The sequence below is a fragment of the Mytilus californianus genome, unplaced genomic scaffold (genome assembly GCF_021869535.1).
Source record: "Mytilus californianus isolate M0D057914Y unplaced genomic scaffold, xbMytCali1.0.p SCAF_8, whole genome shotgun sequence".
NCBI classification, from domain to species: Eukaryota; Metazoa; Mollusca; class Bivalvia; order Mytilida; family Mytilidae; genus Mytilus; species Mytilus californianus.
In genome coordinates this window covers 11,284,651-11,298,035 of record NW_026262734.1, presented here as the reverse complement: position 1 = coordinate 11,298,035, position 13,385 = coordinate 11,284,651, and the positions used below count along the sequence as shown (strand labels likewise).

Below are 13,385 nucleotides of genomic sequence, written 5' to 3'. Positions count from 1 at the left end.
ACATCGCTAAAATGACAACACTACGTGACAGAAATACAGCACAAACACACACCAGAACACTCATCACAGAGAAACGCACAAACAAATAATTTAATAGTCGACACAACATGCAAATGACAGAACAACAACGAACATCTTCCATCAACGACAGACACCACAGGACATCACAAACAATGACGTACTTACGTGACGAACATGCAATAATGATTTTTCGGTTTGTATGGGCTTGCCCTTTCTAATTTACTTTAGAGTTCGGTCATTTTTATAACAAATATTCACATTACAAATTTAACAGGTCAGGAATAACCATTAATTGGTGGATTATACCTCAATTCAGATATAATCCACCATTTGACATCTAATTAGTTACACAAATTGAGGTATAATGCCATTGTTATCCAAAATTGCAAAAATATACTCCAATATCTCTTAAAAACAATTTTAAATAAAAATTTCATGTCTCCAATGAGTACTCATCAAAGCTTAAGATGGTATATGCAAAAAGCTGCTCGAATATCTCATTACACAATTTTGTGAATAAAAACTGCATTATACCTAAATTGGTCTATCTCACTATATGTCTAATGGTGGATTATACTTGAATTGAAGTATAATCCACCAACTAATGGTTATTCCTGACCTGTTTAAAGTTATAATGTTGACTTCAATGTCACTACATATCCCATTTCTTATTATAAATAAAAATAAAAATAAAAATCTAAAAATTAAATCAGCAACGTTTAGAGTATTACGTATCAATGCTGATTTTTGTTTAATCCATAATAACAGCGCACGGCAAAGAAGGTTAGCCAAAATGTATTGCTCGTGAATATTAAGAAAAGATTATGCGTAAAACATACGTGTATCGTTTGTTTGTTGACTTCCATTGTCGGCTGCTCTTTTTCTTTCTGAGTAAAGGATTAAAATGCATATTGATAAATTTTGGAAACCAATTATAACTATTTGTATGACATGTAGTAATTTTTTTATTTATTCAACCATGATCTTCTACATATGTCTGTACCAAATCAAGAATATGACTGTAATTGAATTTTTCCTTGGCATTCTTTTGTTTTGTTATTACATTTTATTTCTTAAAAGTTTTAACAGATTCTCTGTCGGAAATAAACAAACAAAATTAAAAGACATGAATTTGTCTGATATTAACAAAATAACTTATCTTTGAATTCAAATATCGAAAAGTATTCAACTAGTGACAGAACAACATATTGATAAACGAATACATGAAAGTGTTATCATGGTTATTCGGTCATGAGTTTAATAATGTTATCGACTTACGATATAAAATACATGAAACCATAGTAAAACAAACGATACTTAATATTATGCTACGTTAAAGAATGTTAAAAATAAGGTCGGTGCATAAAATCCAAACGTTGTTGGGAAAAAAATCGAATAAGAATTTCCGGACTTTATTCAGAAATATTTCATTGTCTTTTAAAAGTCAAAAGAATAAAAAAAGAGAGAAGATACAAAGAATGTCACAAAAACAATACAAACAGACAACCCCAGACTGAAAATTGATCCGAAGCGCTTTTCTAGATTTACCTTTATCAAGAACGCGAAAACCTAAATATTTAAAAACCAGTTATATATAAATGAACTCTTCATAGATACCAGGTTAATATTTTATACTCCAGAAGCGCGTTTTGTCTACGAAAGACTCATCAGTGACGCTCGAATCAAATAAGTAAAAAAAAAAGGCTTATAAAGTATGAAGTTGAAGAGCATTGAGGAGCCGAAATTCCGAAAGGTGTCAAATACAGCTACGGTAACCTATTCCTGGCGTAGAAAAACCGTAGTATTAGATAAATTCATAGCTTATAAACAGTTATTGATTCCTTAATATGACCATATCAATGATAATTCATGTCAACACAGAAATGCTGACTACTGGGCTGGTGATACCCTTGGGGAGAAACCTCCAACAGCAGTGGCATTGAACCAGTGCTTGTAAATAAACTCAACAAAGATACCAGCATTTTAATTGTTTTATGGTCAGACGCTTTTACCACTCATCAAAGATAACATGATTAAAATTGTATACGCCAGACGCGCGTTTCGTCCACAAAAAACTCATCAGTGACGCTCGAATCAAAAAAGTAAATAAAAGGCCAAATAAAGTACGAAGTTGAAGAGCATTGAGGACCTAAAATTCAAAAATAGGAAGAAACGTTCAGAGCTATATGACCAAAAGAACTAATAAAAACATCCAATTAATCAAAGGTCAAATTTGCCTAAAGGAAGTTCGAACCGTAGTTCGAAATAATTAAATCAAGGGTAAATTTTAAAAAAGTACGTTACAATATATAAATCGTATCTTTCCTGAACAGTCATAAGTCACGCTTCTTGCTCGTTAAGAACCCTTACAACAACTGTTTGAGGGGTCCATATGTGGCCTGTTGCAAGTCAAAATATCAGTCCCTATCCAATATACCCTCATATTGTAGTGGCAGACATAATTTCCCCGACCTTCATCCAGGACGGTCTCTATAACAGGACCTATACTACATAATGTTTTTTATTGTTTAGATGTTCTCGTCCTGAACATGCATTAAATATTCGTCACTAAACGTTCATCAAACAACATTCAACCAATCAATCCTCTGTTATAGTTTTCTGTCAAAATTTGAGGTTAACATCCATGCTTCTTTATTCTATTGTCTACGTTACCAAATGTGACTGAATTGAACTTTGTTACTGTAACTGAAGCAAACATGTCGTTCCTAACACATTCATCAACACATTCTACACTATATCGAAAGACTTGGAGCTACTTTACTTGCAAGGATACACATTAAACCAAATCTGCACAGTAACTCCAGGTGGTGGTGTTTACCGAGCCCGGAAATTAAAAAAAGATAGGTTTTGTCGCCAGCAAACATGTTTAACCCCGCCACTGTCACAAGTCAGGAGCCTTTAATACAGTGATTGTTGTTTGTTACTGTATATCAGTTTTGTTTATCGTTTAACGTTTTGTACATATATCAGGCCGTTAGTTTTCTCGTTTGGATTGTTTTACGTTTGTCATTTCGGGCCTGTTATAGCTGACTATGCGGTATGGGTTGTGTTCGTTGTTGAAGGCCGAACAGTGATTTAAAGTTGTTAACTTCAATATCATTTAGTCTTGGATGGAGAGTTGTCTCATCGGCAATCATACCACATAATCATTTATATATTTAGATTGACACATTAACTCAGCAGTATCTTTCATCAAACTTGGCCAAAAGCATGTTTAGAGATGACAATGGAATCTATCCATTCATTGTAGCAACGACCTGGTCCTCCTTTATGACTACCAACACATGTAAGTTTACACCAGATATCTACTTGTTACTTATTTGGTCTTGTAAAAACATTTAGAAGACCCAAGTGTACCTCGTGATTTTGGTGAGCTCGTGAAGCCCAATTTTGTTTGCTTGGTTTTTATGCTGTTTATAACCTCTCATTGTATCATGAGATGCAAACCAACACCTAAAATGTCGTCTCCTTTGCAACTTTGGTTGGCCAATTACTATTAAAAACAAAACTTTTACGACTTGTCTAAAGATATCAAACATATGTCATTGCAAATAAACTTCCAATGTTTCCAATGTTGGTACTATATACAAGAAGAATGCGTTCTTGAGGAAAATTTTATAATATATCTAATATCTATGGTTATATCTTCCTCATGCCAAGTTCAAATGAATTTCGTTAGTCTTGTTTTAGTTCCTTTGTCTCATTTAGTTACTTTCATTTGGTAGTATTTATACCACCTTGATTTTCAAAAGTTAGGTTTTAGCATTCATTCTAGGTGAAAGTGAATGTAAAAAGTGCCTGGGACGCACAATTTATAAAGTGTTACTTGTATTTTCTAGCACTGATCAATGCTGGTGGTTTGATGGACTAACTCTTGTTCGAGGGCATCATCAGCTCAGTAGTGAGTTCTTCGGTACTGACATGATCTATGTCATACTTTTCCAAACTACCCGTTCATTAATGATGAATTGTATTTAGAAACAAAGGTTCCATCTATCTCAGTCAAAATTGACCTACAGCTCTTAATCTTTTTATGTATTTATACCAACCTGATTTTAAGATGTTTATGTTTGGATGATTTTTGTTGAAGGTATTTCCAGAAAAACGCTTCTGACGCACGACATGTAAATAGCTTTTTTTTTTTATTTTAAACAACATGCCCGTACCAAATCATACCTCTGTCAGTTCTGAAGCGGTGAAGAGAAAATTGTGTCGGACATTGTTATATGATTGATAGTCATTGTTAAACTTTATTGTAACGACCGAATAATAAACATTCATTTGATGGGATGTAGTTCACGTCACCATTTGTTATTTTGTCGGCGTATCAATAATTCAGCTGAAAGGAAGTGTCATTTGTATATAATATGACGAGTGCTCTACATTGGAAAACCAAAGACAAATTGTAAAAAAGGAAAAAGGAAAATTATTACTTAAAAAAAGATTTAAAAATAATATCACCCAATTAATTGATGCATTTGGACTCAGGAAACGATAAATTATGTTTGCTAACGCTTTCCTTTAAACTGTGTATGTCCACCTTACTTATCCAACTGACATTTAAAGACAGGAAACGCATATTGTCTATATGTTATTCTTTCTCTCAAACAGTTTCGTCGTTATTTGATGTCACATTTTAGGATTTAAATGGTGGATTCGTAAGATAATAGATTTTCATTATATATTATTTATGTACTTGTTTTTAGTAATGTTATTATCTTACCTGAGTTAGATTTGACACCTATAACTGCTACTACAATAGTTACAATAGAACCAAACAGAGTAGGTAGCAGAATATTTAGATCTAAAATGGAAAAGATAAAAACTTATGCTCTACACTACACCATATATATAACCTATCAGCAAATTATTCCTTAAACAGTCGAGGCAAATAGGAAATACCATAATATTATGAAATTTCATAATTTAATTGAAATATAGGATCAAAGTGGAGTTGTCTCTCTTAGACGCTTCTTGTCAAAACTGACATGGGAGATAACAACGTTTGTCTTAAACGAAGTTGAAAGGAAGACAACTCATTATTATAATAAGTTATATATATAAAATAGAAAGTTGTATAACAAACTCCCATTTTCCTATGCTGTTTACGTTTCTTCATTTTCTAATTAGCTCATGCTTTTTTTTTTTTAAATATGTAGATTATTATCTTTACAGTATATTTGAAATAGGTTTTTTCGTCGTCCTGCCAAGTGTTACATAATATAATTACATGATACCAAGAAATATTATGTTTCTATTTAGTTTGTAGCTTGTCTTGAACAATTAAATCCTCACCCTTGATATTTGCCACTGGATATTAAGTAATAAATATCCACCAATCACTGAAACAATTTGTCTCCAAATATCTTAGTGACTTAAGGAAGAATACATAGAAGCCGAATGCCTAAGTCGAACTTTAAAATTGAATATTAAACAGGAAATAAATTAATAACCGATGTTCAATTAATAATAGTTATTTCATGTCGGAAAAAATCGAGAAATTTACATGTAGGAATTTATGGATCTGGGTTGGAATTACGAGTATTATAACACACATTGAGTATATAAATCAGACTTGACTAAAGATTATTTAAAGTTGGATGTTATTGACAAGAAAGAATCATTTTGTTTGATACTAGTTTATCAGTCTACGACATAGCAATAATGCACGTGGAGGTCAATTGCGAGTTTATATTCAATTTATAAATTCTGTAAACAAATAATAGACGGCAAATAATGCAAATTCACAGAAACATGTTTCTAAAAACACTGTAAAATCGGTTATAAATCTAACAACGGGAGATTAACAATCAATTTCTTTACAAAAACTGATAACTGCAGTATGACAATAATTATTACGTCCTGTCAATAGCCTGTGTAAAAATCGGCATTAGAATTCTATGCGATGAGGCGGATATTTCATGCTTCACAGATGAAATTTGTAGAATTATGGGTGCCAGTCAAAATTGCAACACAAAGTCTTTATACATTTCATTTTTTTTTTATGGCATAGAGATATAAACACATTTTGTAAATAACCTATTGTTATTTGGGAAAATCTTTACTCAGCATAAATTGATCGGAGAAAATTTGTTCACTACATTCCAGTTAAATTGGAAACTATTTGTACATTTAAAAGCTTATTATGTGCATATTTCTACATACATTTGTCAGATATTTCTATAAGAAAAAAATCATAAAATGATTTTATACTTTTTCTTAAGTTAATACAGGATAAAACTTAAAAGTATTGACTAAAATCAGTTATATCAGTTGAAACCAAAGAATAAGGAATGGTGTCTCAGTCTTCAGGGCAAACCTACGTCATGATATCACGTATTGATGACTTCTGGTCAGGCAAAATACATTATTTTTATCAAATTGACATTTCAAGCTACTTACAATAACAGAACTACTCATGATTTATCATAATAAATCAGAAAAAAATCTAAGAAAATCAGTAATAATAAATAATAATAAAATTCTTTATTTAACGAAGGTAACACATTTGATAATGACATGTTAATCTTCCATGAGGCCTTCAAAAACTATTAATACAAATAGAAAAGAGAAAAATAAAATAAAAATACATACAAAATAAAATACATAATACAGTTAAATATAGCAGCTTAAATATTTAATAAGTACATATGCATTCAATAGAAGAAGAAAAATACATCAGTTTCGTGCATCTTTATTCTGTTCAGTTAGAAAATAGTTTGAACAGTTGGTCTTAAATGTATCTAAATTATCTATTTCTTTATGATAAATATTATTTGGTAAATTATTCCAGGTAATAAGACCAGAATATTTAAATGTTCTTTTTAAAAAATCATAATTAGGTCTTGGTACATGAAGAAGTCCTGATGTTGTCGACCTAAGACAATAATTATAAATATCAGCACAAGCAGTAAATTTAATAAATAGATAATCAGGTGCTAGACCATTCATACATTTAAACATTAACACAGCTTAAAAATAGTGTATCCTCGTAAATAAAGTCATCCATGCATGTTTTTTAAACATTAATGTTGATTGAAAATCAAAAGAAACAGATAAAACTAATCTTGCAGCACGTTTTTGGAGCTTATGTATCCTCTCCAGATTTCTGTTTGTGGTAAGACCCCATACTGTACAACAGTAGTCAATAATGGGTAATAAATAGCTGTTGTAAAAAAAAATAAGACCCTTTAATGGTGAATAACGTTTCAACCTTTTTTAGTACTGCCATTAGAGTGGAAATGAGGTGATGGGATGTCTTTTTCTGTCGATTACAGGTAGAGAATGGCATCATTTGTATCAAATACTTTGATAACGGGTTTGATAAATTAAAATGATTTTCATATTTTGATTTCATTCATTTTAATTTTAGTTAGAGAATTTATCTGGCTCAGTCATTTCAGATAAAATCAAAACCAATTTGAAAAAAAGAATTCCAAGGAGAAGACAAAAAACGTCGACTGCGTATACACAAGGGATCCGTATCTAATACGTTCTTCATATGCATATTTATGGTTCGACAACACAATGGAGTAAACACTTGTACAGAAATAGCCATATGATATTAATCATATTATAATTCAAAATGTAAACATAGATAATTAGGAATGCGATTTTCTTTGGTTCACATCTGTGTTTGTTGATAATGTTATCGGTAGGCACCTGCTTGGAGTGATGTACTTTCTGATAATTTAACAAAATGTATACAAAACCAGTGACACATGCTAACTGCGGGTCTATAGTAGTATATAAATAAACTGATCATAATATACTATATTGGAATAGGAACAGACTTAAAAGAAATAAAATTTGAAGATATACATGAACTGCTTAACATGCTTCATATGGGTTTTATTTGAAATCTAAATACCGTGCAAATGACAATTTGTCTACATAAAATGTTCATACGTGTTTATGTATATACAGTCCGCCAAAAGTTAAGCACCACCTACATTGTATTTTTATTTCATCGAAATGTTTTTCATTTTAAAAAATCAATTATTCATCGAAAAAGAGAAACATGCATGTGGCAGTTTTTCTAATATATACCAAAAACAAACCATCAACTTAAGATTGTTTATTTATGTAGGTTTTATGTAGATATAGGAAGATGTGGTATGAGTGCTAATGAGACAACTCTACATCATAATAACAATTTATAAAAGTAAAATATTATAGGTCAATGTACGGCTTTCAACACGGAGCCTTGGCTCACACCGAACAACAAGCATGTAAATTTGGCGTTCATAGAAAAAGTATAAATTAATCAAATCAGAAACGGAATTAAAGTTCCACTGGGATTTTATTTTTTTACAACAATTAATCACCTCATATAGTTATTTTTTTACAAATAATCTTTGGTATGTTAGGCAAATTTCATGTTAATATTTGAGTAATTAGGATGTGTAATCACCCCTCTTCCGGTACAGTTCCATAACACGGCGTATCATACCCTGTACAAGCCGTATACTCTTGCTATGGGCTCTCGAAGTCTTTTACGGTGTCGTTATTTACTTGTAGCAGGTTCCTATATAGCTTCTTTATGTAGGAACTTTGAAAGGCAATTTACAATGTATTTATTCCGGAGGATATGAGTATTTGGACCATACGCGTATACTGCTGTTCGGTGTGAGACAAGGCTTCGTGTTGAAGGCCGTACTTTGACCTATAATTAATAATATTTTATACTTTGTTACTTGCATGAAGTATTATCTTATTGCCGCTCATACCACATATCTTCTTATTTATATCTTTAAAATTTTGCGAGAATTATTCGTTTACCCAGCAATATACTGCAATTTTCTTTATTTAAGTTCGGTAATTCAATTTGAGATTCCAAATGTATTTATCCATAAAATGTTTTCATTGTGTTGTCGTCCCAAAACGTGTGAAATATTTGCCAATGGACGTTAGACAATCATCGTACAATAAGCTTAATATGTCTGTCAACATATATATTTTACAAGAAAGTACTTTTTCATACAACATTAAACTTTAGTGGAAAGTATTTTGTAATAACAATTCAAAAAGAGCTCAACACATATCATATTAGTTAGATTATGGCAAACATTTACCAAAAGATGAAAAGTTATGTCTCGATTATTGGGGTTAAGTCAATTTTTGCTTACTGGATATATAGTTGGGATAAGATTGCATCCCATTGCTACATCATATTACTAAAAAAGAACTACCCATTCTAGCGTTTGTGTGTCCATTCATTTATATTTTGTAAGAAGAGTTTCTCAACCTATGTATAAATGTCTGTTATAGATGTTCACTTGACTACTAGCCAATGCGTTTGCCAGTTTCCTTTATTTGAGCAGGGATTCCGTTCACCCTTTACTCTTGCTATGGGATCACGAAATCTTGTACGGTGTCCGGACCATATGTGTAGTAGGACCATACGCGTATATGGTCATCTGCTGTTGTCTGCTCTTTGGACGGCTTGTTTAATTGTCACTCTGACATATTCCCCATTTCAATTCTCAATTTTAACAAGACCATATGCTTTTTTTGCAGGCACACACAGCACAAATCATTGTCTAACATATTGTCAGACTGTTATTGTATCTGTTATCTTTTATTTGCTTAGTCACTAAAAAAAATCGCCTTTATACTGCCGATTTTCGCCCTTAAATGACATCTCGTGCAGGAGGGGCATGTTTTTTTTTTTTTTCTTAGTTTTTCAATTGTTATTTCTACTTTTTTTCTTGAAACTGATGTATTCTTGCTCCTATTAATATTAACTTACTGTCATTGTAAGATGGGAATATATGGGGTAATGAAAAAATGATCAAATGAGCTAAAACGTTTAGATATGATAATTTATTATAAAACAAATTCAAACACCAAATAAATTTTAAAAAAAAGGAGAAATCTGTAGTGTTCAAAGACCAAAGTGCAAGTAAGTTACGCAATTTTCTTTTTTACAGTTCATTTAGATATTTCTTGAATGAACTTTAATTTTTCTAAATGAAATGTAATTTTCCAAAGTCGACATATTGCGATTCTTATGGAAAATTGATAATGGCCACTTAACATATAGTTAACTATAATATTTATTCCAAGTAATATTCACATTATTAAATTAATCATGTAGCAATGGCTACTATATGATTGATTGTGTCAAAATTTAATTTTTGAGAAATTCTTAACTTTATGTTGTACACCTTATCAACGTTGATCGTGTTAATTACCCGGACCATACACGTATCGTCGGCAATATGAGTATATAAGCAGATGGTCCAAATACTAATATGTTCCCGATACATATTAAACAGGCTTCCAGGTAAGGTGAAGGCTGGTACCTATTTAAACATTTAAACCCGCTGCATTTGTCTGCACCTGTCCTAAAACAGGAACCTGCGGTCAATGTTCAGTTGTTGTCGTTTTTTGTTGTGGTTCATAAGTGTTGCTCGTTTTTTTTTATATAGATTAAACCGTTGGTTTTCCCGTTTGAATGATTTTACACTAGTTTTTTTTGGCCCTTTATAGCTTGCTGTTCGGTGTGGGCCAAAGTTCCGTATTGAAAACGGTTACGGTACTTTGACTTACTATGGTTTACTTTTACAAATTGTGACTTGGATGGAGAGTTGTCTCATTGGCACTCATACCACATCTTCTTATATCTATTGAGTTTACTTCTGTCATTATACTTACAGACACATCACTAAAATATAAAATAAAATATGTTTATTCTTATCAGATGTTGAAGGTATATCCTATTTTGAAACACTTTGCTTTTGCTTACAGTCCCCCAATCCCCCTCACTTCAATTTGTTGATGTGACCAATTACGAGATGTTCCGGAGTCTTTCCGTCATAAAATCGTGGTTCAGCAAAGATCATAGTAAAAGCAAACTTCCGATACAAAAATATCTTAACCCTGTGCTTTTTGTATTTCCCCATTCGACTTCTGTTCTCTGGTAAAAACAAATGTTCAAATTTAAAAAGGACAAATTTGATTTTAAACTTTACATTTTCAGGAAATTTATTCAATTTTAAAATAGTCATCGATATCTGTCATAAATCAGAACCTGTCATAATTCAATAGAAACCATTCAAAAGAATACACGAATTCAAATGTTTTTTTTTTTACCAGAGCTACTGTGATGGATATATAGAAAGATGCGAGAACAGAGGACTGTATACATATATATGTATATGTGATTAATATACAATTTGTATGTGCTAATGAAATCGTTAAGGACCAACCTTCATTATTTTTTTTACTTGATCTGTTCGCTGCAGCAATACTAGGATTGATAGTTGATGGTTTTATGTCCAGTGTCAAATATGTCATGCATGTAAAGGATACGATATCCTGAACATGTTGAAAGGGCTGATCTGTGTGAATGTTAAGAATTGGAGCACTAAAGTATTGATAAGGATAGACATTTTATCTAGCAACAGGTCACCAGCATGTCAACCAACCCCTCAATGATTCTTACGCATGCAAAGAGAGTGACACCATATACACGAAGCTTGTGATGTTACGTCCAAGTTCCGATCTAACGTGGCCGCGTATTTATACATTCCGCACAGTTAAACAGCCGTCCATCTCAAGAAAAGGATTTGATACCAGAACATAAGACGTCCAGCAGACTTTGTTAAAAAAATAATGTAAAGAAAATCGATTTCTATTCATGAAATATTAACACAAATTGGAAATTTAAGACACTAGGCAATTTTAAACACGTACTTAAGTCCGATTGAAGCATTAAATGAATCTCGAAAATGTATATTTACTTAAACGTGCAAAACATTGACATGTTCTGGATATAAAACCATTAATACCCTTTCATTGAACAATTATGTCCCACTAGTTAACAAACTCATTAAACTTTTTTTGTTTTTATGAATGTACATGTTTCACACTGTTTGAAAGTGCCAAACATACATTTATATTCTATAAACCTCTATATATACAGTATGGATTTTCCACAATGTTGAAGGCTGTGGTGTTGACTATAGTTGCATACATGCACTTCGGTTGTCTCATTAGCAATAATACAAATTCTCCTTATTTGTATTTTTTCTTAAATAAACTAGCTTTGTTTCAAGCTCGTTAGAAGTTTTCATGAAACTCTGAAAACGTTAACCAACACAGCAAAATACGTGTATAGGTAAAAAAAAAAAGGTGTTATAGATGTCTGAAGGTTTCTTTAATTCATCAAGTCAATTAGAAATTAGAAATATATCGGTGCCCATTTTTGTATTAATCAAACGGAGAATTTAAGGTGCAAGAAAAATATTTGTGCCTATTTATGAAGAAATAATAGACCCCTCCACCCCCCCCCCCCCCCCCCCCAAAAAAATAGAGGAAAGGAGACAACGTCATGTTCACACGGAATACACAAATGTATGTTCCTCAGTGTATGAATAATTGTTGGTTGCTGAACGTCATGTTTTAATATTTCATGCATATTCAGGACGATTGTTTGTCCTTTTGTAGAAAGAACAATATTGATAGTATTATGGTTTTGTAATCAAGTAAGAATTGAAAACAAATCATTGCACTTTTTTGCACCTATTAACTATATAGTTAATCTGCAATCTGCTCCTTTGTAAACATGTTTATGCCCCACCTACGATATTAGAGGGCATTGTGTTTTCTGGTATGTGCATCCGTTCGTCTGTTTTTGGTCAATGTAGTTTTTGATGAACTTGAAGTCCAATCAACTTGAAACTAAGTACACATGTTATGATATGATCTTTCTCATTTAAAGACCAAATTAGATTTTTGACCCCAATTCCACGGTCCACTGAACACAGAAAATGATAGTGCGAGTGGGGCATTCGTGTACTATGGACACATTCTATTGACGGGGATTATTGACTCATAGGAAATAAGAGAGAACGGTAGGCACATGTAACCTTCCCCGAAAGTAAGATTGTGTTTACAATAGAGAAATATAAGTTAAATAATAAACAGAATTAAACAAAGGGAGGTTACTCCAACCCTGATATCCTATTCCGAGTCAAGGTATATCAGTACATGTTCAAAGACCTCTGTTGTGGTAGAACTTAGAAATAATGAATTCAAGCATATTTGATTTAGTCATTATCCGAAAGCGTTTGCCTCCATGGGGTAAATCAGCAATTTCAGTTTGATGTCAGGCTTTATTCCTCTCAGTTTACATGTATACATATTTGATTTAGTCATTATCCGAATGCGTTTGCCTCCATGGGGTAAATCAGCAATTTCAGTTTCTTTTTATTCATATCTAAAGTCTGTCCTTGATGACGTTTTGTTTTCATAATATTTACTTTGAATTATAAAGAGACGACCATTTGACTTTCTGTTGGGGTATAGGATTAGGAAAATGTTAAATCTGGCTTGGT

The 13,385-nt window shown here is 32.0% G+C and overlaps 2 protein-coding genes across 4 annotated transcripts in view; both read right to left on the bottom strand.

Annotated features, from left to right (window-relative positions):
* The window catches only part of LOC127712352 (uncharacterized), a 143,248-nt gene that overhangs the window by 83,976 nt on the left and 45,887 nt on the right, over positions 1–13,385 (bottom strand). The window lies entirely within an intron of this gene.
* The window catches only part of LOC127712355 (uncharacterized), a 70,770-nt gene that overhangs the window by 20,032 nt on the left and 37,353 nt on the right, over positions 1–13,385 (bottom strand). Inside the window, exons 4-5 of the mRNA XM_052218729.1 lie at positions 4,766–4,846; positions 861–908 (exon numbers count right to left, since the gene is read on the bottom strand). Coding sequence (XP_052074689.1) covers positions 861–908; positions 4,766–4,846 — 129 coding nt within the window. The remainder of the gene's footprint in view (positions 1–860; positions 909–4,765; positions 4,847–13,385) is intronic.